Source organism: Anabrus simplex, chromosome 6, assembly GCF_040414725.1.
Source record: "Anabrus simplex isolate iqAnaSimp1 chromosome 6, ASM4041472v1, whole genome shotgun sequence".
NCBI classification, from domain to species: domain Eukaryota; kingdom Metazoa; phylum Arthropoda; class Insecta; order Orthoptera; family Tettigoniidae; genus Anabrus; species Anabrus simplex.
Window position 1 is genome coordinate 293,256,437 of NC_090270.1, and position 24,976 is coordinate 293,281,412.

At 38.1% G+C, this 24,976-nt stretch overlaps 1 protein-coding gene across 1 annotated transcript in view; it reads right to left on the minus strand.

The window, feature by feature from the left end:
• The window catches only part of CstF50 (cleavage stimulation factor subunit 1 Cst50), a 69,152-nt gene that overhangs the window by 25,841 nt on the left and 18,335 nt on the right, over positions 1-24,976 (minus strand). Inside the window, exons 3-4 of the mRNA XM_067149331.2 lie at positions 15,443-15,597; positions 5,024-5,254 (exon numbers count right to left, since the gene is read on the minus strand). Of these exons, the coding sequence (XP_067005432.2) occupies positions 5,024-5,254; positions 15,443-15,597 (386 nt within the window). The remainder of the gene's footprint in view (positions 1-5,023; positions 5,255-15,442; positions 15,598-24,976) is intronic.

The window sequence follows — 24,976 nt, forward strand, 5'->3', positions numbered from 1 at the left end:
TTCTGAGGAACAAAGTACAACTAACTAATTAATAGGGTAATTCAAATATGAAAATAAAATTATTTTACCACAGCAATTGAATATTATTTTATGTCAATTTCAAGCATTCTTGAGATCAAAAGTAATTAACTTGTGTTTGTAATATAGGTGAATATAATGAATTCCAATTAGCCTAGGTCTATGTTCAAAACAGTTTTCAAATTTGAAGACATTTTGCTAGTGGCTTTACGTTGCATTGGCACAGATAGGTCTTATGGCGACGATGGGATAGGAGAAGCTTAGGAGTCGGAAGGAAGCGGCCGTGGCCTTAATTAAGGTACAGCCCCAGCATTTTCCTGGTGTGAAAATGGGAAACCATGGAAAACCACCTTCAGGGCTGCCGGCAGTAGGATTCAAACCTAGTACCTCCCGGATGCAAGCTCACAGCCGCGCACTCCTAACCACATGGCCAACTCGCCCGGTAATTTGAAGACAAATCAGCCAGAAAAGATAGGAATGAAAAACAAAAGTTTGCAATTATCAAAAAGATTACCGTGCTGTTTTTGTTATATGTTTTCTATGACTATTTTCTGCCTTTCAATTTCAGCATCCTGCTTCTCCCTTTCAATTTTCAACCTTTTCTATTTTTCCTCCAGATCTTTCAATTGTATTCAATTTTCCTTTTCTCCAGTTTCTTCTTTTCCTCTTCTGCTTGATTTCCTTTTATATTTTCCAGGTATGATTGATACCTTCTTCTTGAAGCTTGGATCAAGGTCAGCACACTTCTATTGATAGCAACAATCCTCGAACCACCGATATGTTTCACACTATCAACAATTATTCTCTGGGACACAAGTGCTATTTCTAGAAGTAAATGTTTATTGACAGAAAAGCCTGTCTCAACAAATGCATTACCATGGGATAAAATGAAATGAAGTTACATTACAGACCAGAGATCTTCATATTTCTCATCTTCTCCTAAAAGATTGTAGTAAAATTCATCCAGTCCCAAGTCTTTCAGAAATGAAGTCATTAATTTGTTTGTTGATTCTTGCATTGTTCTGAGCTTCCTCGGTTAGCAGACAGAACTGTCGTTTGGCCTTTTCAGCATTTTTATCACATATTCTTGTATGGATGTGCAAGTTTTCAAGAACAACATCAATCCTTTTCATAGCCAAACTGGATTTGAGCAATATCATTTTAGGGTCTAGAGCAGTGAGACCCCTTGCTAAATGTGGTTTTTTACCGAGCTCGATAGCTGCAGTCTCTTAAGTGCGGCCAGTATCCAGTATTCGGGAGATAGTAGGTTCGAATCCCACTGTCGGCAGCCCTAAAAATAGTTTTCCGTGGTTTCCCATTTTCACACCAGGCAAATGCCGGGGCTGTACCTTAATTAAGGCCACGGCCGCTTCCTTCCCACTCCTAGCCCTTTCCTGTCCCATCGTCGCCATAAGACCTATCTGTGTCGGTGCGACGTAAAGGAACTAGCAAAAAAAATGTGGTTTTAGATGACTTCTCTCTCTGAGTTTTTCTAACATGGTGATCAATACCAATAACTACTTTTTCTAATGAAAGCAGATTGGCACTATCTTGTAAGTCTACATTTATTAACTTTTGGGAAGTACTTGCTTCAACTATCTTTTCAGACTTAACAAATCTCTGAGGAAAGGTTCAACATCTGAAAAAATACTTCTAAAAGCACTTAATCTTGGCTGAAGTATTGAATTCTTTACAGCTTCTCTACGGTATTGAAGGTTTTTGTCGTGTTTTTTTTTTCTTTTCAGTATACCCTTTCCCAAATTTGTCAATGTGATCATATATTTTAAGAGCTTGATCAACACCAGTCTCCATTTCACAACCATCTTACTGCAGGGAACTTAAGGAAATGCGGTGCTTGTTGTTATGTCTGTATATTTAGCACATTGAACAGGGCTATATTTAAAAAGATTGCACAGAGACCTGAAAAAATAAAAAAGGTCCCAGTCAATTTTGGAGATCCCAGTTATCATGGCTCCATTCACTGTATGGAACCTGCATATGCCTATATCAAGAAGAGATTTGCCCTCGTGCTTTAGCACTTCCAAATGATTCAGGTTTTAAAATAAAACTGAGGTTAACATTTGGCCCATCCATTGAGATTTGCAATATATTTCTTAAGGGTAAAAAGAGTCCATGTATAAACCCATCTAATAAGTGATCAGCACTGTTTAAAGTCATTTTGCAAACTTTCTTTAAAATATGGAGATACAGTAATCCATTATTTATAACATAGGAAGCCTTAGTCTTACCCATAGTAATGTTTTGAGCAATTTTACTGTCTGGGAACATTGTTTTGAATGCTGCTTCTAAATTTGATTTTTCTGACTTTTGGGCTTCATGATGTATCCAAGCTTGGTGTCTTCTCTCAAGTGCCTGGTTACATTCTTCATTCCGCCATTGAAGTTTTCTCCTAGGATTTGTTGCAGCTATCGATTTTAGGTTGGTGGTCAGTTCTTCTAATGTATTAGTGTTGACAGATCCTACTCCTGTTTTCCTACAGTACTTCCTATTATTTATTAAGGTGGTAGGGTCAAATTTTTTTCTATTTTTATTTGGAGGTCTTTTCTTAAGCCTGGGAGTTAATTTTATTTTGATCTTAACAAGATAGTGATGCAAACGCCATTCACGTTTTCGGAAATCAGGATGTTCCCAAGTTTTTAATTTGTGAGGTTCCCTTTTAAAGTAGGCCTATGTTGATTTTGAGATAACATTGTGGTTTCTGCATAATTCAACCAATCTTTGACTGTTTTTATTTGTCCTCTTATTTGCTGGCCATTTTCCAATGATATCTCAGTACCTTCTTTCTTGTCCCATAAAAAACAATAACTACCACACTCAAAAATCTTTACAGGAACTCTGAGCGCACATTTTTGAAGTCATTAATACTGTGCAAAATACAGGATAACCAATTCTTTTAACCCTTTGGAGCCAAATTATATTTCCACTTGCATCCTTTGCAGATCCAATTTGAAATCCAGGTATGAAAAACACATCAGTATTTATTTTATACAATTAACATTTTGACAGTAAATCTGTACAAACTTTTATACTATAAGTTGGTCAATAACACTAATTGCGATAATTTTTTATCATGTGGTACTTTCGGAAGCACTTGTTGGGATTGAATCCTGGGTTACTTGGACAGGCTCAGCACAAAAATGCAGTTTCTAATCCTTTTCCTTCTGAAGATATGGCACAGTCCTTTGTTTTTTGTCTTCCGAGCCATCAGTGATCAGTAGAGGCATGATTTTTTCGCATTAACAATAAACGCAACAAAAAAAAAATTTGAAGCGATTTTGTGATATCTTTACGAATCATACGTTTCTGGTTAAGAAAATATGGATATTATGTTCGTGAATTAAAGCGACAAGGCTATTTTAAAGCGAAATTCAATTATTTTGCAATAAGCGTGATATGACGGTGAAATCTGTAGTGAATAACGAAACTGACATTTTGTTCCAAGATTATGTATGAAAAGAAAAGGAAGAGATTCATCAAGAGGAAAGAAATATGTTATCATTAATGTTCCGGAAAATCTCTTTAAGACATGGCATCAAAGAAAACAGGTTGGCTCCAGGCTTCTTGCCAAACGAAATGTTTGTAATGTTGTTCTTGTGGTGGCTGGTAATCCCACCCCGGCCTGTCTCCTCATGGCATTGTGCAATCCTGGAAACCCTAATGACGTCCACAAGCATCACAATTGACTGGTGTATTTCGGCTTTGTGGTCAGCTAAAATTAAGAAAGTGATCACAGACAGTAGTGAAGATAGGTCCCTCGACAAGTGTTACGGTGCACAGCAGAGCTGAACGGTTTGCGAGTGTATGTTTATACGTTTCAGAAAGCAATATTTTAATGTATAGATTTTGTAATGTTCGTATCGAGTGGGAGGAAAAAGATACTGTTTCAAAACATTGTTTTAAAAATAAGGAACATTCAGAACGTAAATTTAGCACTCCAACACTGAAACGGCAGGCAACAATAGAACTCTCATTAGATACGCAAAAGAAGGCTAAGAGTGAAAAAATAGAATTTATTCACGGAATAACAGCGATGCTACAAAGCCAACATCTCGCTGGAGAAGGTAGACGACCTTGCAGTCCGGAAAGGGCTTCTAAAGTATGTACCAGGTATGTACAGTCTATCAATTAAACCTCCACAATCAACGATCAGTGATTGTAATAAAACCTTTAATGAATAATTTTAGAATTTCATTGAAGTGAAATTAAAGCGATACACCAATATCTATTTCGCGAAATAATGCAAAAATTAGTATCCTCCTCGCGAAATCGTTCAAAATTAATGTGAAAAAAATCATGCCTCTAGTGATCAGTAACTTCCCATTCAGATGGAAAAACATCATCAGAATCACTACTATCACACAACTGCTTGCAAATATTGTTGGTATGCATGCTGAGGCCAGTAGATATCATGCTGCTGCAGACCATAAACATTATTGCATAGATGATGTATTACGAGACAGTATGCTTATAAAATGAAACAAATTAATTGTATACATTAGAACTGTTCAGAGAAATAGTTACACTATATACAAGGTAAATAAATCCCACCACTTTCCCCACTAATTTACGAGAATCTAACCTTAAAGTTAGGTCGAACCAGGTGTGATAAAGGACCTGAACAATCTATTAGCAATGTTGGACTGAGTCTGACAGGTGACCCCAAAGGGTTAAAACTTTTTGGACATAATTATAACATAATAAAGTGGTATTTTGAGATACTTTCACAGTCGAGCAGTCACTGTTATAAGGCATTTATGAATTGTTCTTAAATTCTCTTCTTGAAAGTGTTTTCAGTAGATACTAAAAACTTCCAAGCATGAAAACTTTGTACATCTTGGATATTTTGAGGATATAATCTGGAAATGGAGAGTTGTTTTCTAAAAATTTGTTAGAATTGTAGTAACTTGATATGTCACTTAATGCCTTTGTAAGACTGCTACAACTTATTTCAATAAACTACACTTCTATTTGAAACTGAACTTACCGTAATGGTGCGGAATGCCTTCTTCACGGAGGTCTTGCTATAATCAAAAAGTTTGATGGTGAAATCACGGCTACCAGAAACCAGGATTGGTTCTTTAGGGTGAAATTCTAGACATGTCACTTCCTCTAGGTGATCATACAAGGTTCGGATGACAGGATGGCCCTGAGAATCTGCAGATGGCTCCAAACTGTCAGGGGCAGATTTGGCGAGCATTCGATCTACATCCAAGATCTATAAACAAAATATCATTAAAATATGGGAGGGTACAGCCTGAGAGAATATAGTAAATAGATAAGAGAGACATAGTATCAAAACATACAGGGTAAACAATATTTGTAAGGAATCCTCACTGCCATTTTATATCCAATTAATGCCATTTGGATTCATCACGAGGATTTAATGGCCAATTGTAACTTTGTTCTAAGTGGATTCCCATTCCTGATACTGTAAATGACTTCCTGTTGCTTGTGTTTCCTTTCCATTACTTATACTGCCCTGTTGGGATCCTTTTCTCGTTATGTCCTGTGTTCCTAGCCCTTTACACCCCCAGTATACATCTTTGTCTTTTTGTCTCTTCCCTTTCACTGTCTTTATCCAATCTTCTTCTCATTCTATACTTTCCCACATTAACCCTTTCCCGCCCTTAGTGCCCGACTCTTCACTTGCCTTCCGGTCCTTAGCGTCCGAAAGCGCCTGGCTGCATTATCTGCACACTTACACGAGCTATGCGATAGTTTTTTGTTTTCTTCGGCTTTCAAGTGTTTATGAGGCATTTATGAACACGCAGTATGATCTACAAGGCTTAGGAAATGAAAGAAGAGCGATAATCTGTCTTGACGTCGCCTAGGAAACGGTCTTGAACTTCCGCGAGCGCAGGACAGCTGTTTCGTTCGTAAACATGGCGGGATTAAATACTGTGGATATTGAAACTGAGCTGAATATAGGCAACGAAAGTGACACAGAATCGTTGAATAGGGGTGGAGGTGAATTTTTAGTGAGGGAATAACGTATCAACGAAGATAATTTTACGAGGTGCATTCAAGTTCTAAGGCCTCCGATTTTTTTCTAACTAACTACTCACCCGAAAACGATGAAACTGGCGTTACTTCTCGACGTAATCACCCTGCAGACGTACACATTTTTCACAACATCGGCGCCATGATTCCATGGCAGCTGCGAAGGCTTCTTTAGGAGTATGTTTTGACCACTGGAAAAATCGCTGAGGAAATAGCAGCACGGCTGGTGAATGTGCGGCCACGGAGAGTGTCTTTCATTGTTGGAAAAAGCCAAAAGTCACTAGGAGCCAGGTCAGGTGAGTAGGGAGCATGAGGGATCACTTCAAAGTTGTTTTCACGAAGAAACATTTGCGTAACGTTAGCTCGATGTGCGGGTGCGTTGTCTTGGTGAAACAGCACACGCGCAGCCTTTCCCGGACATTTTTGTTGCAGTGCAGGAAGGAACTTGTTCTTCAAAACATTTTCGTACGATGCACCTGTTACCGTAGTGCCCTTTGGAATGCAATGGGTAAGGATTACGCCCTTGCTGTCCCAGAACATGGACACCATCATTTTTTCAGCACTGGCGGTTACCCGAAATTTTTTTGGTGGCGGTGAATCTGTGTGCTTCCATTGAGCTGACTGGCGCTTTGTTTCTGGATTGAAAAATGGCATCCACATCTCATCCATTGTCACAATCGACGAAAAGAAAGTCCCATTCATGCTGTCGTTGCGCGTCAACATTGCTTGGCAACATGCCACACGGGCAGCCTTGTGGTCGTCCGTCAGCATTCGTGGCACCCACCTGGATGACACTTTTCGCATTTTCAGGTCGTCATGCAGGATTGTGTGCACAGAACCCACGGAAATGCCAACACTGGAGGCGATCTGTTCAACAGTCATTCGGCGATCCCCCAAAACAATTCTCTCCACTTTCTCGATCATGTCGTCAGACCGGCTTGTGCGAGCCCGAGGTTGTTTCGGCTTGTTGTCACACGATGTTCTGCCTTCATTAAACTGTCGCACCCACGAACGCACCTTCGACACATCAATAAATCCATCACCACATGTCTCCTTCAACTGTCGATGAATTTCAATTGGTGTCACACCACGCAAATTTAAAAAACGAATGATTGCACGCTGTTCACGTAAGGAAAACGTCGCCATTTTAAGTATCTAAAACAGTTCTCATTCTCGCGGCTGGCGCTAAAAATCCATCTGTCGTATAGTGCTGCCATCTCTGTGACGTTTTGACAACGAACGCAGGCTCCTTTTAAAACAATGCACATGTTTCTATTTCTTTCCAGTCTGGAGAAAAAAATCGGAGGCCTTAGAACTTGAATGCACATCGTAGTGATAACAGTGATGTAAGTGAAAATGGATATCGAGAATTCGGACCTGATTGCTATGCCGCGGCATTTCAGTTAACACAAATATTTCGTTTCGTTACTCCAAATGATTATATGGATGATGTTGAACGTGTCCATAATTTCGAAAGAGTATTACGAGAAATATATTATTTTTGACAAACTATTCAGTGAGATTGCCACTTGCATATACGATGGTATATCAATGCAGCATTCAAACAGGCACATTCTGGAAACATAGATACAGAATGTGAAGACACTTGCTCAGGGGAAATAGAAGCAGATATACAGTATACATTCCACTTCCAGAATCACGCGGTTATTGGTTTAGAGGGATTCATCAACATGAGAATGTGACAAATAAAGCCTACCTTTGTGTCGAGTACCACAATTATGGGGGGGGGTTGGGGGTGGAGTGGAGGTTTGAACCAACAACCTTATGACTCAATGAATACGGAAATGGATGTGATGGTATGTTTTCTAATATTATTGAAAATATGAATACAATGTGATCAATAGTTTTTATTATATTTAACTTTTTCTGAAACAGTGTGCTCTGCTTCAATTTTTACTAAATAATACGTTGAAATCTGGCGATAAGCGGACTGAAAATGTGGGCGGGAAAGGGTTAAGAGGGACCTACAATGAGCATTTATGCCTGTCCTCCTCATGAAGCTGGGAAGAAGAAATATGCTTGTTGAGAATTTGTAATGGATTTAAAATTATTCTTCGCGATGGTACGATGCATCTTGTTTATGGGTCCATTTTCTTGTCTGGCCCACCGTGTATTCAAACTTCAGGATTCCATGGACTTTTTCTAATTGGTGATGGTGTGCTATCTAGCGGTCGACTTGGAATTTAAGCGGCGAGGTAGCTAAGTAGTGCTGCTATCTGGGCGCAAGAAGTGAAGCTTTCTCAGTCATAGTCGGGTCGACAATGCAGATAGCAGTTGTTCTGGTTATTGCTTCTTAACCTGAAGACGCTAGAACCCATTCTCTTCTGATTGTGCTTTAAGAAGAAAAAGAAGTATAATGCAAGAAGAGGAGATGGTCCTGAAATTGGACCCTGCGTGATGGATTGTCCATATAGGCGAAAGGCCTGAAGATTTGGTTATCCTTTGAAATATTTTATATATTTTGTTTCCTTCAACCTCGCAAGTAAGCTGCATCCATCTTCTGTCCTGAACTAAGTTACCAAGGAATGGATTAATTTATAGTGTTAATACGCGGAGATCTTAAACCTACAAATGTGAAATTCTGCATGTGGTTTTAAAAAGAAACAGACTTCCTAAAACAGGTCCTCATAATAATCTTGTAAAATGGTAATATTTTTGGGCTTCAAGTTGAAATTGTCAGTATGGCATTTGTTTACCTTCTTGATTTCAGTTAGTTAAGGTTTCGTGCACGAAAACAAATTATGTTTAAGGAGCTCCTTGATAGTTAATCATGTACGTAGTATCTGTATGACCCACATGATGGTCTTCATTTCATTCCTTTGTTTTAAAGAAAAAAAATTATATTTATTATTAAAATATTTTCAAGCCATGTCGGGCTACTAAAAGAGTAACAACGAGGTTTTAATGTAGGGCTTCTAATGACTTCCTCGGTACTTCAAGTGCCTGTTTTGATTTCGGTGGTTGTCATCTGTTACACACCGGTGTAACAGAATGCAAACATAACCGTGGCCATGCTGTGTTGAATTTGACATATGAGTATCAACTTATTATTGGTAACTTGATTTTTCAGCTGATTTGGGTGAGGATCTTCGTGCATGTGGAAGGTTTTACTGCTGAGTTTGACTAACTCATTTGGTTTAAGCTACCGTACCTTGGAGAATATTTAGGTTATTTATCCAATTTATAGATTTATGTCCATGTTACAAATAATTTCTTCGTGTTAACTGAAGTTATGCATTTTCGTGGGTTTGATTAAATTTTTATGCAGCCCTGGAGTAACCGAGAAGTTCATTAGGGAAATTTCAGCTTTCTTTCAGTAATGATTGACTTAAGATTTTAATCTTCTATTGATCTATGTTTGTTAATTTTTCTAAAAGAATTTCTGCCTCCAGGCAATAAGAGTTAGTAAAAAAAAAAAAAAAAATTCAATTGATATCCTTGATTAATTATTCTGAATGGTTTTCACGTTCATTGTGTAGTGGTAATTGATTTTAAAAAAATTAATTTTGAGGTCGAAAATTCTTAAATTATTTACCTAATTAAAATTTTGTTTCATCAAATTTAATTTGAGTTATTATTTCAGCCAATTAGTAAATTAAACTTAATTTAAGTTGATTCGCTAGGCCTCTTGTGTCCAGAACTTCCTCAATAAGCGACTGCCTTTTCTTGGGATAATTCGTAGGTATTCTGTTTTTTTAATTTGCTTGTTTTTTATCCCTGGTCGTGCTAACACTCTTGACATTTACCTTATGTTGTGAGAAATTAAGAAGGAATGGGACTGATAAGGAGAGAGCCCATCTATTCAAAGACGGTAGTGCACGAATATGTGCAGATTGTTCTTGTTCTTTGTATTTTCAGGTTTGTCTTTGTCCCCTCTTTCTGTTCCTTTCTCTTCTCACACTGAGCTGTCATTGTATTTGTCCTATTTTGTGTTCCTTTTCATGTTCCTTTCTTCCTATAAGTGACTTGATTTATCACTAGGAATGGTGATTTTTCTCTTTAGCCATATTATGTGCAATGCTCATGAAGGCTTGTACTAAAATGTGATATAAATGTGAAACAAGCAATTTCTTCAAATAAAACTATGCTCTTTATTTTTCTTCTGAGAACTTCAATCGAGGAGTTTGTTCACCCTTGGACTGTCTGCACATGCTGTTGGCTGGTATGTTTAAATACAGGGTGGGCGTGGAAACTTCCTGTTTTGAAAATGCAATAAAACACACTACATGTTTCATTCAATTTTATTGTTATTTTCTGCCTACCACACAACATTGGAAATTTGAATTTACACAGTTTTAAACACAATGCCTGTTAAATGTCACCCTCCATTGTCAATACACTGATCCAGTCCACTTCGAAAACGTTGAGTCACCTTTTCAAGCATATTGACCGGGATATTGTCAATTTCGGCTCAGATGTTGTTCTGTAGGTCTTCCAGGGTGTTGGGACGATCCTTGTAAACTAAGGACTTGAGATAGCCCCATAGGAAGTAATCAGGAAGGGCTAAATCAGGCGAGCACCCAGGCCCGTTAACAACCCCTCGCAGGGAGATCAGTCGTTCGGGGAAGTATGCTCTCAAAAGACCCATGGAAACCCTGGAGGTGTGGGCTGTGGCCCTATCTTGTTGAAACGACACGTTGTCAAGATCCATTTCTTGGAGAGCAGGTAAGACGAAGTGCTGAATCATTGTCATATAACAGTCTGAATTGACGATAACAGCACGACCGTATTCTTGGAAAAAGTAAGGATCAATGATCGGCCCACCATACTGTGACATGATCCGAATGAAGGGGCCTCTCATAAAGTTCTTTGGGATTTGTTGCACTCTGATACCGCATGTTCTGTTTATTCACACAGCCACTGAGGCGAAAATGTGCCTCGTCAGAGAAGAACATAACTGCGTCATTCGGCAAGTTGTCACGCAGCTACTCACATGATGTTTGTCAGGTTACATAATCCTACTCTGTAAGTTGTTGGACCCTAATAATTTTGCACGGGTGAAAATGGAGTTCATAGTGAAGAATTCGACGAAGAGAATGGGACAACATCCCAAGGGCAACTGCCTGTTTATACGCAGAATGCTTGGGTGACCGCATAATAGGCACACAAACTGTCCATATTTTCAGGAGTTCTAACGGTCTTCGAAGGTCCTTTCCTTTCTTTGGAGACACTCCCCGTTTTTCTGAAGGCATCCAACCACATTAACAAACATTTCCAATCAGGAACACGACCTCGCAGAGGAATATCAAAGTGACGGTGAAAGGTACATTGCCCTGCAATCACTGACTGACCGTTAGAGAAATATGCCTCCACGGCAAAAGCGTGCTGCTGCTTCAGCCAAAAGCATGTTTGCGACTGAGACGGGCGGGAACACAAATATCCCACTCCGCCCCTTCCACTGAGCACTCTGCAACCCTTCTCCTCCCCACGAACTTCACTACAACATGTACAAAACAGGAAGTTTCCACCCTGTACCTAGAGTTTACCAAGCAGCTCTTTAATATATTTGGGGTGCTACTAAGATTGTAGATGAAAAATGAAAATCCACGACCTGTTTCCAGTCATTTGACTGAGTCAGGAACGGAATGAATAAAGCCCCCATCTAGCGGTGAGGATACGAATTGTGTCGGCTGCCGAAGCCTGTCACACTCCTCTGGGGCAATGATTAATACTGTACAGAATAAATGAAATGATACTGAAGTGTGTTGCTGGAATGAAAGATGGCAGGGAAAACTGGAGCACCCAGAGAAAAACCTGTCCCACCTCTGCCTTTTCCAGCACAAATCTCACATGGAGTGACCGGGATCTGAACCACGGAACCCAGCGGTGAGAGGACGGCGTGCTGCCTCCTGAACCACGGAGGTTTTACTAAGATTGTAGATGCTGAAAGATATTTCATGAAATACAATTTAATTGTATATGCCAGGAGGGCACAAATGACAGAATAACATGTTCGGGTATGTTCTATGATTTCCTTCAAAAGTGTCCCCGATTCATGAACATGATTTAAGTTAATTTTGTGTGTGTATGTCCACCCCTTAGTCCCGTTTCTTAATATGGAGTCAAGGATAAGGTGGGATGAATTTACACAGCATGTTTTTACAGTCAAATGCCCTTCCGACACCAACCTCAGTTGAGAAGCTAATGAAGATAAATGAAAGATGCTGAATGAAATTGAGTAAGGAGGTGTGAGGGATTGGCTTGGCCTATGAATAGGAACTGCCCCGGCATTTGCCTTGAAATGAAAATGGGATAGCCAATGGTGTGGTTCAAACCCACGTGTCTTCCGAACGCAGAGCTTGGCTGCATAGCCGTAGTGCGTTAACATGTGCCTCTCTGCTCGGTTAATTTTGACTATTTTCCTTTTTATTATTTTGATTCTGCATCAATATAAATTTGCTCTTTTTTATGTTATGCTTGAACCTATATCAATTTAAAATAAATTTAGAAACCTAAAATATTTTATGCATGTTTACTTTGAAGAGATTGGGACAAAAAATCGTACTTCAAATTAAACGAATTTCTGAGTAAAAAAACAAACAAACCAAAACAGACCCGGAAAATATATAAGTTAGTGTTGTATTCGTGACTTGAACCCGGATACCTCCGATCCTCAAGACGAATAGAGCAGAAATTGTATGAAAGATCATAATTCTCAGTTTCTTTCAGTCTAGAATACAAGAAGAATAAAAAACAGCTGCAAAAATGGGATGTATGGTACAGAGCCTTTAGTAAAGAAGTCCAGGTTTTATCAGTCTTAAAATTTACGTACCTAAATAGACTGGTCCGCTCTTCCTAAATATTTAGAACACATCTATCCACTGGTTTTATTACTTTTCATAAATATGAAACGATAAACTTAAGCAACAAAACTATTGTCAATCACCTGCTATCGACAGAAAGGATGTGCGATTGGAGCGAATTCCATTGGAAACAATTCACAGCCAATGTCTACAATCACGAAAAGTATACAGCAATAAAATGCGGACACGCACGGTTGACAGGCCAGAAACTGGGTCAAGTATGCCAGCAAACCGTTTCTGGTCTGTGGTGCTTTATATCCGATATTTACGAAGAAAAACAATCCTGTAGTTATCTATGGTATGAAGTACTCACATAACTATTGTAAGTTGATTATAATCCAGAATGCAATCTTATTTCATTTGAGACCATCAATACCTTGATGAAATGAAATGTCGTGTGATTTTAGTGCCGGGTTATCCCAGGACGGGTTCGGTTCGCCAGGTGCAGGTCTTTCTATTTGACCCCCGTAGGCGACCTGCGCGTCGTGATGAGGATGAAGTGATGATGAAGACAACACATACACCCAGTCCCTGTGCCATTGGAATTAACCAATTAAGGTTAAAATCCTTGACCTGGCCGGGAATTGAACCCGGGACCCTCTGAACCGAAGGCCAGTACGCTGACCGTTCAGCCAACGAGTTGGACAATACCTCGATGTTTGAAACACCCGAAACAAATGAAAACACGAAAAAAACTATGTATGACAGAGTGCCCAATATAAAGTTATTCTAACATGGTAGCTAATATAGAAATTAAGTTCCAGCAATAACACACTTCAAAATCTTCCTTGTTAGGCAAACACTGAAAAAAATTCCATTCTTTTCTGAAATACGAGCCAATGTTGTGCTGCTTAAGTGCATTTCGGTAAGTTGTCAAAAATGTTCTTTTACAACAATTGCATTCACAAGATTTTCTGGGGCATTGCTGGTAGAGATGACACTGTCCAGAATCGATAATACTGTCATTGAATCTTTAGTCAGCGGGTGCATGAGAAGAGATTCAGTTTCTGACGTTTCTCCTGCTTGCGATTCGATTGTAAACAAATTTAGACTCGACAAAACTTGAACAAAAACAACTCCGCGACAGTACTGTATGTGTACCTCATGAAAATAATATAGCTCGTTGATAATGCGATTAAAAAAAGTAACAAAGAAGCAACAATATAAGCTTTAATTCCTGAAAAACTGAAGTAGGGCCAACCTACTATTTTGATTCGTACGTGTCAATGAGTCTCTCACTGCCATCTACAATGACTTTATATGTTAGCTACTCTGCAGCAACCAGGTTACAGTACTGATTTTGAATGATATAGTTTAGGGGCCTGATGAGAATTTCGAATTACATATTAACCGTATTTCGAATTAACCGATTGAAATAACTTACGAAGGCCTATATTTGAATTCGGGGAATGAAATTTACTTCAAAATACGCGTATACTTCGAATTAAAGAGTTTTTACTGTATTAACTCTATTTCACATTAGTACAATAAAAAAATATTATCTATTTATCAGTATTAACTTGAATTATGATGCCCGCCTGGCAGTTATGATTGTTAAGGCTTCAAGTCTATAAGGTCTGACACTGTGGTTAGCCGGTTTGAGTCCTGTTTCTGGAAAAAAAATTTCACCATCAGAAGGAGAAGTGGTGGGTGGTATACAACTTCTAATTACTATGATTATTCTATCTTCCACTGACGAATGCTGTAGCCGAAAATTTTTGACACATATTTTTCTTTCATGTTTACTCTATCCACGTGGTCTTACACGGTATGTCGCTGCTCTCCATCTGTTTCCTAGAGTTATACCAATCATTAGATTGCATGCCAAAAGCCTGCATTCAATTTTAAACTTCTCTGCAGTGTTCGTATGGAGTGAGGGATATGAAACTGTTGATGGTGATTTGTCCATTCGAAGGGGATGATAGGCCTTGAGTACACCCCTTGGTGTTAGTTGACAGGAGTAGACTATTTGCTGCCACTGGATTTCATCCACTCCCTATCACATCATCATCATGCAACCAGATGGGCATCAAATAAAAAGACCTGCACTACGAATGCCCAACATGTTGTCGGACATTCTGGGCACTAAAGCCATATGCTAAATCAACTCAAATTCTGTGTTTTTGTTAAAAATGCTATAGAAACTGCAAATAATGTACAAATCAAAATGCCTGATTTCTGATTTCAAAACCCTAAAATCACCACACCTATTTATCACTCATGTGTTCTTTTGCATTACAGAAAAAACATAATTAAACGTGGTTGTTGGAGGACATAGCTCATCCTCATGTTATTGCCTAACTGCGGTATATTGGGAGGTGAAAAAGAGATTACAACATAATGTACTACTAGGAATTTCAGAAATGAAAGTAAATATCAGACATAGAAAGGGTGACACTGGCACTGATGTAGAATTATCTAATAAAATACTGAGCCATGTGAAGAAAAACACGGAAAGAAATGTGACTGTAGCTGGTGATATAAATTTACCAAAATATTAAGAAGGACAGCAATGTGAATGACGAATGTATTATTATATGTAGGTAGTACAAAAGCAAAAGGATACTAGAATACCTTACCTTAATGGATGCATCCACACTTCCTGTGGCAATGAGTTGGCCATCTACACTAAAAGCACCAGCACGACAGTTACCCTTGTGTGAGGTTACATATGCTGTCTCGTAGAGTGCAGGTTCAGGGGCAGCAGACTGAACATCTGTCTCATACTCCAAGTCTGGGTGAAGAGAATGTTTAACCACTTATAATTTCACATTATACCTTCTTATCTGAGCCAATGTACAAATTTTATACCAAATGCACTAAGCCCATATTTATTACCACCAATGTCTGCAAGTTAAAACATAAATTCACAAATATTTAAAGAATTTGCTCAGGGAAACATAAGTAGAAGATTGCTACTTATGTCTCTTTGCTCCTGTGTTTACAAATAAGAGTCACACTAACACAGATAGGTCTTATGGCAGCGATGGGATAGGAAAGGGCTAGGAGTGGGAAGGAAGCAACCATGGCCTGGTGTAAAAATGGGAAACCACAGAAAAACATCTTCAGAATGTTTGATTTTCACACATATAATATATGCTTTTTCATGATATGTAAATCATGAATGTTGTTCACAATACTGAGATAATCATTAAAAAGGTTTATTTCATTATTCCACAATGGAACAAAATATCTGAATACTTTATTTCAATGTTTTAAATTTCAGCAGTTGCATAAATCTGCATTGTCAAACTTATAGGGTTGTGAATGATATATGAATAAAAAATTAATAAAGAATTACTATGGTGAGGATGAGCTCCCACAAGAAGCACACAGGTAATCAACAAGCAGGTAGCAATGCTGCGCATGTTCATCTGAAGTGTGCAGGCTGCTATGGGTTGCATACATTCAGGTATGAGTTTAAATAAATAAATAAATAAATAAATAAATAAATAAATAAATAAATAAAATAAAATAAAATAAATAAATAAATAAATAAATAAATAAATAAATAAATAAATAAATAAATAAATAAATAAATAAATAAATAAATAAATAAATAAAATAATAAATAAATAAATAAATAAATAAATAAATAAATAAATAAATCAATAAATCAATAAATAAATCAATAAATCAATCAATAAATCAATAAATAAATAAATAAATAAATAAATAAATAAATAAATAAATAAATAAATAAATAAATACATTCCTAATACAGTTAATATTATATTCTACATATTATTTTTATAACTTTCATATCTTGGACAATCATTTATAAAATAACAGGTAAGTTCTTTAAGAGTCATATATTTAGGTAAAAAAATGTTTTTTTTTTGTTAGTTGTTTTACGTCGCACCGACACAGATAGGTCTTACGGCGACGATGGGACAGGAAAGGGCTAGGAGTGGGAAGGAAGCGGCCGTGGCCTTAATTAAGGTATAGCCCCAGCATTTGCCTGGTGTGAAAATGGGAAACCACGGAAAACCATTTTCAGGGCTGCCGACAGTGGGGTTCGAACCTACTATCTCCCGAATACTTGATACTGGCTGCACTTAAGCGACTGCAGCTATCGAGGCAGCTGCAGAAGGCGTCTGTATTCCATGTTAGGAGTGGCCTCATCACCTGCTGGCAGCAGTTCAAAAATGCCTTTAGGAGTGGCGAACCCATTGTAATAAAAGCCTAAAATGAGTGCAAATATGGTGTGGCTTCATAAAACATTAGGGTGTCCCCTGCAGATGATGCACAGTTCTTCAAGTATTGGAGGAGCTGTGACAAGTGGGCAACCAGTATCACAATACATCCTAACCTTGACAGACAAGATGGAAGAGTTGATACAGTTCATAAAAGAGAAGGACGCAGACATCCTTGGTTTTAGTGAAACAAAATGGAGAGGAAGAGGGAAAAGAAAAGTGAAGGAAGGGTACAGACTGTTTTACAAGGCAGCAAAGGATGCAGTAAACAGAGTAGGAATGATCATTAGAAAGGATATCCTACAATATGTAAAGAGGTGAAGAAGATCCATGACAGAATTATCATAGCAAAGATACAGTTTGAGACAGGAATACGAGATCAGTTCCAAGTATATACTCCACTAACTGGATATAAAGAAGAATATACAGAAAAATTCCTTGACAAAAATGGAGAAATACATTGAAGATAAGGAAGTATAAGGTGGATGCATCAGTCTTTTCCGGTTTCACTACGAGATGACACCAACAAACAGTACGCAGCGTATGAATTTGACACATACATCAGTTTGTTCATCTGATATTAACCATAAGAGAGATGAATTTCATTTTGAATTGTCCATATTGAACTGTGATTAAAATTAAATTAAAAGAGTAAAATATTTCCACCTTTTCAATACAAAATCAAGTAATGTGGGTTACATTAGGAAGAAACATTTATTGGACTACTTACGACCTATTTTTAAGGTCATCATCAGCCAAACACACACAAGTTGAGTCCGTCAAACACTAGCGTCTGTGTTGTATCGTTCAGTGATCATGTCGATGTTTGTGCCTGAAAAAGAACATTTGCGGCACGCATTGCTTTTCTTATTTAACCAAAAGAAAAAGGTTGTGGAAAGTCATCATTTGCTGGTAGAAACATACTGTGAACATGCTCCATTGATTAGAACATGTGAGATATGGTTTCCATAATTTAAACGTGGTGATTTCAGTGTCAAAGACAAATCAAACTCAACAGTAATTGGCACAAGCATTAAATGTGTCACAGGAAAGACTCAGCAGACGTTTATGAGCAATGGAGAAGATCAATAAACTCGGTAAATGGGTCCAACATGATTTGAATGAACGGCAAATGGAAAATCGCAAAGTTACTTGTGAAATGCTGCTTCAACACCACAAAATAAAATTATTTCTGTACCGAACTGTGACGGGTGATGAAAATTGGATTTATTTTGAAAACCTGAAGTGGAGAAAATCGTGGCTGTCATCTGGCGAAGCCGGTCCTTCAACACTAAGGCCAATTTGCTTTGGCAAAAAGATCATGCTTTGTGTCTGGTGGGACCAGAGCAGTATTGTGTATTGTGAACTCTTGAAGTCAGGCGAAACCGTTAATCCACAATACTATTACCAACAAATGATTAATTTAAATCACGCACTGATCGAAAAATGACAGGAATGGGCTAGAAAACATGGCAAAGTAATTTTATTACATGACAATGCGTGTCTTACACAGCAAAACCACTGAAAGACACCTTGAAATTGCTTGGATGGGACATCTTTCTGCACCCGCCACACTGCTCCGACCTAGTGTAGCAAAACTACTAGACCTAAGCAGCGCCTTTGACACAGTTAGCCCTGAGTTACTACTCCTGAAACTCTGTAGTCTCAACTTTAATAGGAAATTTTTTAGCTCTTACCTCACTGACCGTCGGCAACGAGTATCAGTGGGAACAAAGTACTCAGGATGGCATAAGAAGTCAATAGGTGTCCTGCAGGGGTCGGTTTTGGGCCTACTTTTATTTGTTGTTAGTGTGAACGACATAGGAGATGCATTGAAATATAGCAAGTATCACATCTATGCAGATGATCTTCAGATTTATTATCACTCTGTCCCGTTAACAAAGTCAAACACAACCACACGTTAACGGCAGTAAACAAAACGAACTAGTAGTTACCACCAATTAACTAGTTCATCAAGAAACGGGAAGCGAGTATAGATGCCGTAAAAGACCACCTAAAATAAACAAGGAAGAACTTACCAGAACTGGCAGAGAGGTGTCTCCATTAAAACCGTGGATTAAGAACAACAACGATACCTGGTATCAAAATACTAAAAGTAAATAAAGAACAACATGTCTTACCTTGATAAGAAAAATATAATACCTTTATTTCAAGAAAACAAATTAAATTAAATACCATAACAGATAAAACGTCCACCCAAAAAATAAACTAACAGTCTATATTGAAATAAGCTAAATGACAAATTGGAAGGATTAAAACTCCTAACGTGGTCAACCAACCAAAGAAGAAAATAATAAATCAATAATTAGTGATGATGATGATGCTTGTTGTTTTAAGGGGCCTAACATCAAAGGTCATCGGCCCCTAATGGTACGAAATGAAAGAACAAAAATTGCAAAGGCATCCACTGACCAAAATAAAAATAAAATATGGCATGAAGAATGAATGGATGGACAGGAACTCAACAAAACACAAAACAAACAAACAAAAACCAGTGGATCGGACTCAATACAGATCGAAAATAACATTATTACCGACCAAGGAACCACTTATAAAGCACAATGATGCTTGGTGTCTAAAGGGGGTGCAAAATCCACGTCTAAGGCCCCACAGAATGGTACATGTCGCGAGTAAAATAGAACCATGGTATGTGTCATGTTGGGGTATTAATCAGAAGTAGCGAAGACTCACGGTGTTCCACAAAAGATGGTATTACTCACAAGTATTGCAATACGTACAAGTAACGCAGACCTATGGTGTGTCTCACACAATGGCCCAACTCAGAGTCAACGCAAACCGAGAAGGTTCCCCACCTAGGTGTACTAAACACGGGCGCCGGTATTCCCGTGGTGTTCCTCACATAGTGGGTACTAATCACAGGCAACGCAGACCCACGGTGCTGCTCATATAGTGGTACAACTCACAGGCTACGCCCAGACCCGCGGTGTTGCACACATGGGTACGACGCACGGGTACTGGAATCCACCAGGCCAGGCTTTTACTGCTACTAATCACAAACCTATTTCGTACCGAATTTAGTGGTACTACTCGCAAGTACAGGCAACCTATGGTGTTCCCCGCGTGATGGTACAATTCAAAATTAGTTGCATGGCTCTAATTCAGTCAGCCCTTGGTCGCCCCTTTTAGTCGCCTCTTATGACAGGCAGGGGATACCGCGGGTGTATTCTACATGTGCGTCCCCCACCCGCAGGGGGTAATCAATAATTAAACATGCTAATTATTTCAGAAACCTCAACTCTCAGTGAAAAAGGATAAATCAAGATTTTCTTTTTTTTTTAAAGGATAAAGTTCCTTGTAACTTATCCTTTAGAATTTACTTCAGTTACACAACATAACACCACCATTAATCATGGAGTTCTCTCCAAGGGAGTCAGATACTAACTCCACATGTTACCATCAACGAAAAACGTACTACCACCAGTACCAAAGGGAAAAATATAGATATATCCCACTCAGGATAGAGAAAAATACACAGGAAAAGTTAAATGCCAAATAACATGCTCCAAAAATTCACAAGAGCAAGGGCCAAGTCATACAAATTTTATGAATTCCCACAAACTCGTCAACAATCCCCAAGAAAAAAAGAAAAAAATCATCACCACCAACAACATATCGTTATAGTAACAAACACACGCCATGAACATAAGCCATGACCAATCAGTACAACTAAAACAATGGGCCGTTCTTACAAGGGGCAAAACCACACATTACAGAAAAAAAAAGGAGCAGGAAAAAAATAAAGACAGGGATAATAAAATTTCAATCCTCCTGGAAACATTACACACTATGCATTTGACGTAACTGGTAATAACTTATTTTCACCCAAAGTAACAGTAAAATGATAATCATAAATATGCATACAGAACACGATTATTTAGTAGTACAGATATCTATATATATTTAACCTAGTTTACAAGGAAACCCGAATGTGTAAAAACACGATCAGTCAAATTTAAAGCCGAGACAGGAAGATGGGATCGATTTAGGAGACCAAAAATGCTTCATGTCCAAATAATAGTTTTTCCCAAGCTCATAGAGGAAATACAGAAGATCCATTTCACTTAAGAAGATAATGAACTTAAAGGTATTCAGATGCTTGCAGAGACGCGTTAGCGTTAATTCTCAATACACACGCCAACGCAATTATCCAAGAGATTTAAAAAAAACATACCGTCTGGGGACGTTTCCAATAAGATAGAAGTAACGATGCTGTGAGGGCAAGAGGGAGCCCTCTCACGCAGATAATTTATCCTTTATTCATAATGTGGACTGACAATTGGTCCTGCAGGAGACACCAAGCATGCCAGCGATCCATCTCACTCCAACCACTAGACTGTAATGGCGGCACACGCCCGCTAGGTGATGAAGAGAGAGCTAACGAGACAGAGAGCTCTCATTGGTTAAGGGGCAGAGCATCAAAGAAAGCAAACTCCGAAGAAGATAGCACATACTAGGGATATTTCCAGCATTAAGAATAAGGTATGATATCGGGCGCTAGGCTTGGAGAATATATGAATTTAATAAGACATGAAATGACTAGGAAAAGTGGGGCAAGATGGTTTGAAGAAAAATTAGAAAAAATAGGACACAAATTTCAATGACGATTAGCCCACAACAAAAATGTTAGGGGAGAAGGTAAATGAACACGACACCACATTGTCAACTCATATCTATAAGACATAGATGTAGCCATCGCCAGAGTACATTTTGACTATGACGACTGAATGACTATGCGAAAAATAACGCTTGTTAATAAATCCTAACAAAACTCAGATTATTATATTTGGTATCAAAAGAAACCTTAACTTGTTAAAAAGTAGACATGCAGACCTACCACAAATTATTTTAAATAATATTGTCGTGCCCTATTGTATGTCAGTAAGAAACTTAGGTGTTATAATGACTGAGACACTAAATTGGACAGAACAAGTGAAAAGTACATGCCGTAAAGTGCAGAAATACCTTTTTCCTCTCAAACGCAACTCTACTATATTTTCAAAACGTCTTAAACTACAACTGGTAACAACCCTAATCTTACCAATTCTAGACTACTGCGATACTGTACTTACGGACATATCTCAAGACAGTAACGGAGTTTAAACACCTGTATTTGATTCATATTTAAGCTGCGATATGATTTGCACATTTAACCTCATTACAGTGAGTTATCATGGCTTTGTGTTCATGAGCATCGCAGTCTCCACATGTTGTCCCTTCTGCATGGAGTTCTAAACTCAGGTGTACCGAATTATCTCTAATCAAAATTTAATTACTGTACCTCTCCTCCTATCATAACCACATTACATGATCTGGCTCCTGTTTAACAATATCTCTCAGTCACTCCAGGACTTACAACTGTTCTTTTGTAGTCAATGCCGCGAGACTGTGGAATACCCTACTTGCTACCATTAGGGATTTTCGTTCTCATAAGAGATTTAAGATGGATTGTCAAAATCACTTGCTGAATACTTCTAGCTGACTTGTTCGATGTGTGTAGTATGAACGAGTGTGTGAATGAGCCTATTTTCATAAAAATTAGAAATGTATTTGCTAGCTGTAGGTTTTTACTGTGTTTCCGTCTTTTATTATTACTAGTGTTAGTTTTATAATAATTATCATGTTTATTTATACTGTCATGTTGTACATTCTATAATCGTTTCCTTTATTACTATCTCCATATTTGCTATTAATACTATATTATTAAAAAAAAAGATTTGTTGTATTTAAAAAATTAGATGTATGTTAATTATTTTAAATGTTGTGGTTAAGTGTAAGAGAGGGCCTTGAGCCCTAACTTTGTCACAAAGAAAGACAACTTACTTACTTACTTACTTACTTATTTACTTACTTACTTACATATTTGCCTCCACCTGGTGTCAGGTGGAAAAGGAGAAATGATGATGATGATCATAATGATGATGACTACTTCAGAATTTAAAAATACTGACTTTCCTTGCTGACCGCTTTCATGTGGAATGACCCGTAGATATTACACGCTGAATAAGTACATACTTTGAAGAGTATATCATTCATGTTTATAACAGTGTAAATCTAAGAAGACCGAGCTCGATAGCTGCAGTCGCTTAAGTGCGGCCAGTATCCAGTATTTGGGAGATAGTAGGTTCGAACCCCACTGTCGGCAGCCCTGAAAATGGTTTTCCGCGGTTTCCCATTTTCACACCAGGCAAATGCTGGGGCTGTACCTTAATTAAGGCCACGGCCGCTTCCTTCCCATTCCTAGGCCTTCCCTGTCCTATTGTCGCCATAAGACCTATGTGTGTCGGTGCGACGTAAAAAAAAAAAAAAAAAATCTAAGAAGAGAGTTTCTCTAGATCAGCTCTTATATCTGTCAGCTCTGTGCTCAACATTAATTCCTATCGTTTAAGAAGCCCAGCAATGGCCTAATTTACTTGACTGCAGAGTTTTGCTAACTGCTTCTGCAACATCAGAAGCACGCAACGTAAATCCGACATTAGGGAATTATAACCCTTGTGAAACAAAAATTTAAAATATATATTTGCCATATACATTGCAAGCATTCCCTGTGATAGATATATCTACAGCCAAAGAAGGAAATTGTTCATAATTAATAAAAAGAAAACTAAGTACGCTAAAGGTATGGAATTTTGGGGAAGGGATCATATACTGATGGATAATTTTGGGAAACATGCAACACATTAGGAACTATACCAGAGAAAGATACCTGTTTAACTCAATACCTAGTCAGAAAATGGGAACGAAGATTGATGGAATCTACGAAAACCAGACCTTCATTTCATGCGACACGTTCAACATGATGCCGAAGTTCAAATCATTAACAGATCAAGCCAAGATGTTCTGCTTAGTGGAAGTGAAAAAGTATTCACTAAGAATATAATAATGTACACAGAAATGTTACAGGAAAACATCAATCCTCCATGGTTAGAATATGCTTCAAGCTGCTTTCACAACTTAAGTAAGTGGAGAACCTGTTTCAAAGTACCGTAATCTAGGAACTACTGTAATTCACTAAGGTGTTAATACAAAATGGAGGACAGTTTTGGTAACTGTGGTAAAAGCTGGATGTGACCAAACTACGAAGAACTACACATTTTTCCCGCATTTGACACTGTATCCATTTGTTGCAATATTGTGTTGTTCCTGCCATGATTCGTCGCGTAACCATTACGCAAAATGAAGGCGAGGTATGTAGGCATTTACACTAGAAGCACTTCTTCCCTGTTGCAGACAGACTAATCGCTAGTGAAAATAATAGTTATACATTTCATAATGATCTATAACAGTTATCAGTTACAACATAAAATGTTAATTAAGGTCAAACTAATCAATACTTGTATTACTTGTCATGAGTTACAATTAGTCAGTATATGTTTCAGATTGTTTCAAGCCATCATCAGCTGCCAGACAATGGGAAAGAATAATCATTCACTTATGAACTAAAAGACATACATAAAATATACTTTAATAACATATGAACATGTCTTTACTGGCAAGATGTAGTGTTTACAGTGCACAATATCTTCCAGTATGGGCTAGAACAAATTTGTTACTTTCATTGACCTGTATCAGTCTCATCCTTGGCTTTGATAACATGAAAATGACTGAGGTATGAGTGATGCTAGCAATGCCGTTCCTTATGCAGCCAGTCCCTGCTATCAATAGTAGGAAAATATCGCTCATAGGGTTGGTTGGTGCATGCTTTTCAGTGGGCTTGGCAGACTGATACGTAATAGCAACTTCTGGCTCGGTGAGGAAAGCAACCGGAAACTACTTCACTCCTCATTTCCCTAGTATGCCTCATCAGCGACACCTAGGCTATCTATGACAGCTGTTGGCAGAGCTGTGGAGGATCAAACCAGCCTTCGGGCTGAATAC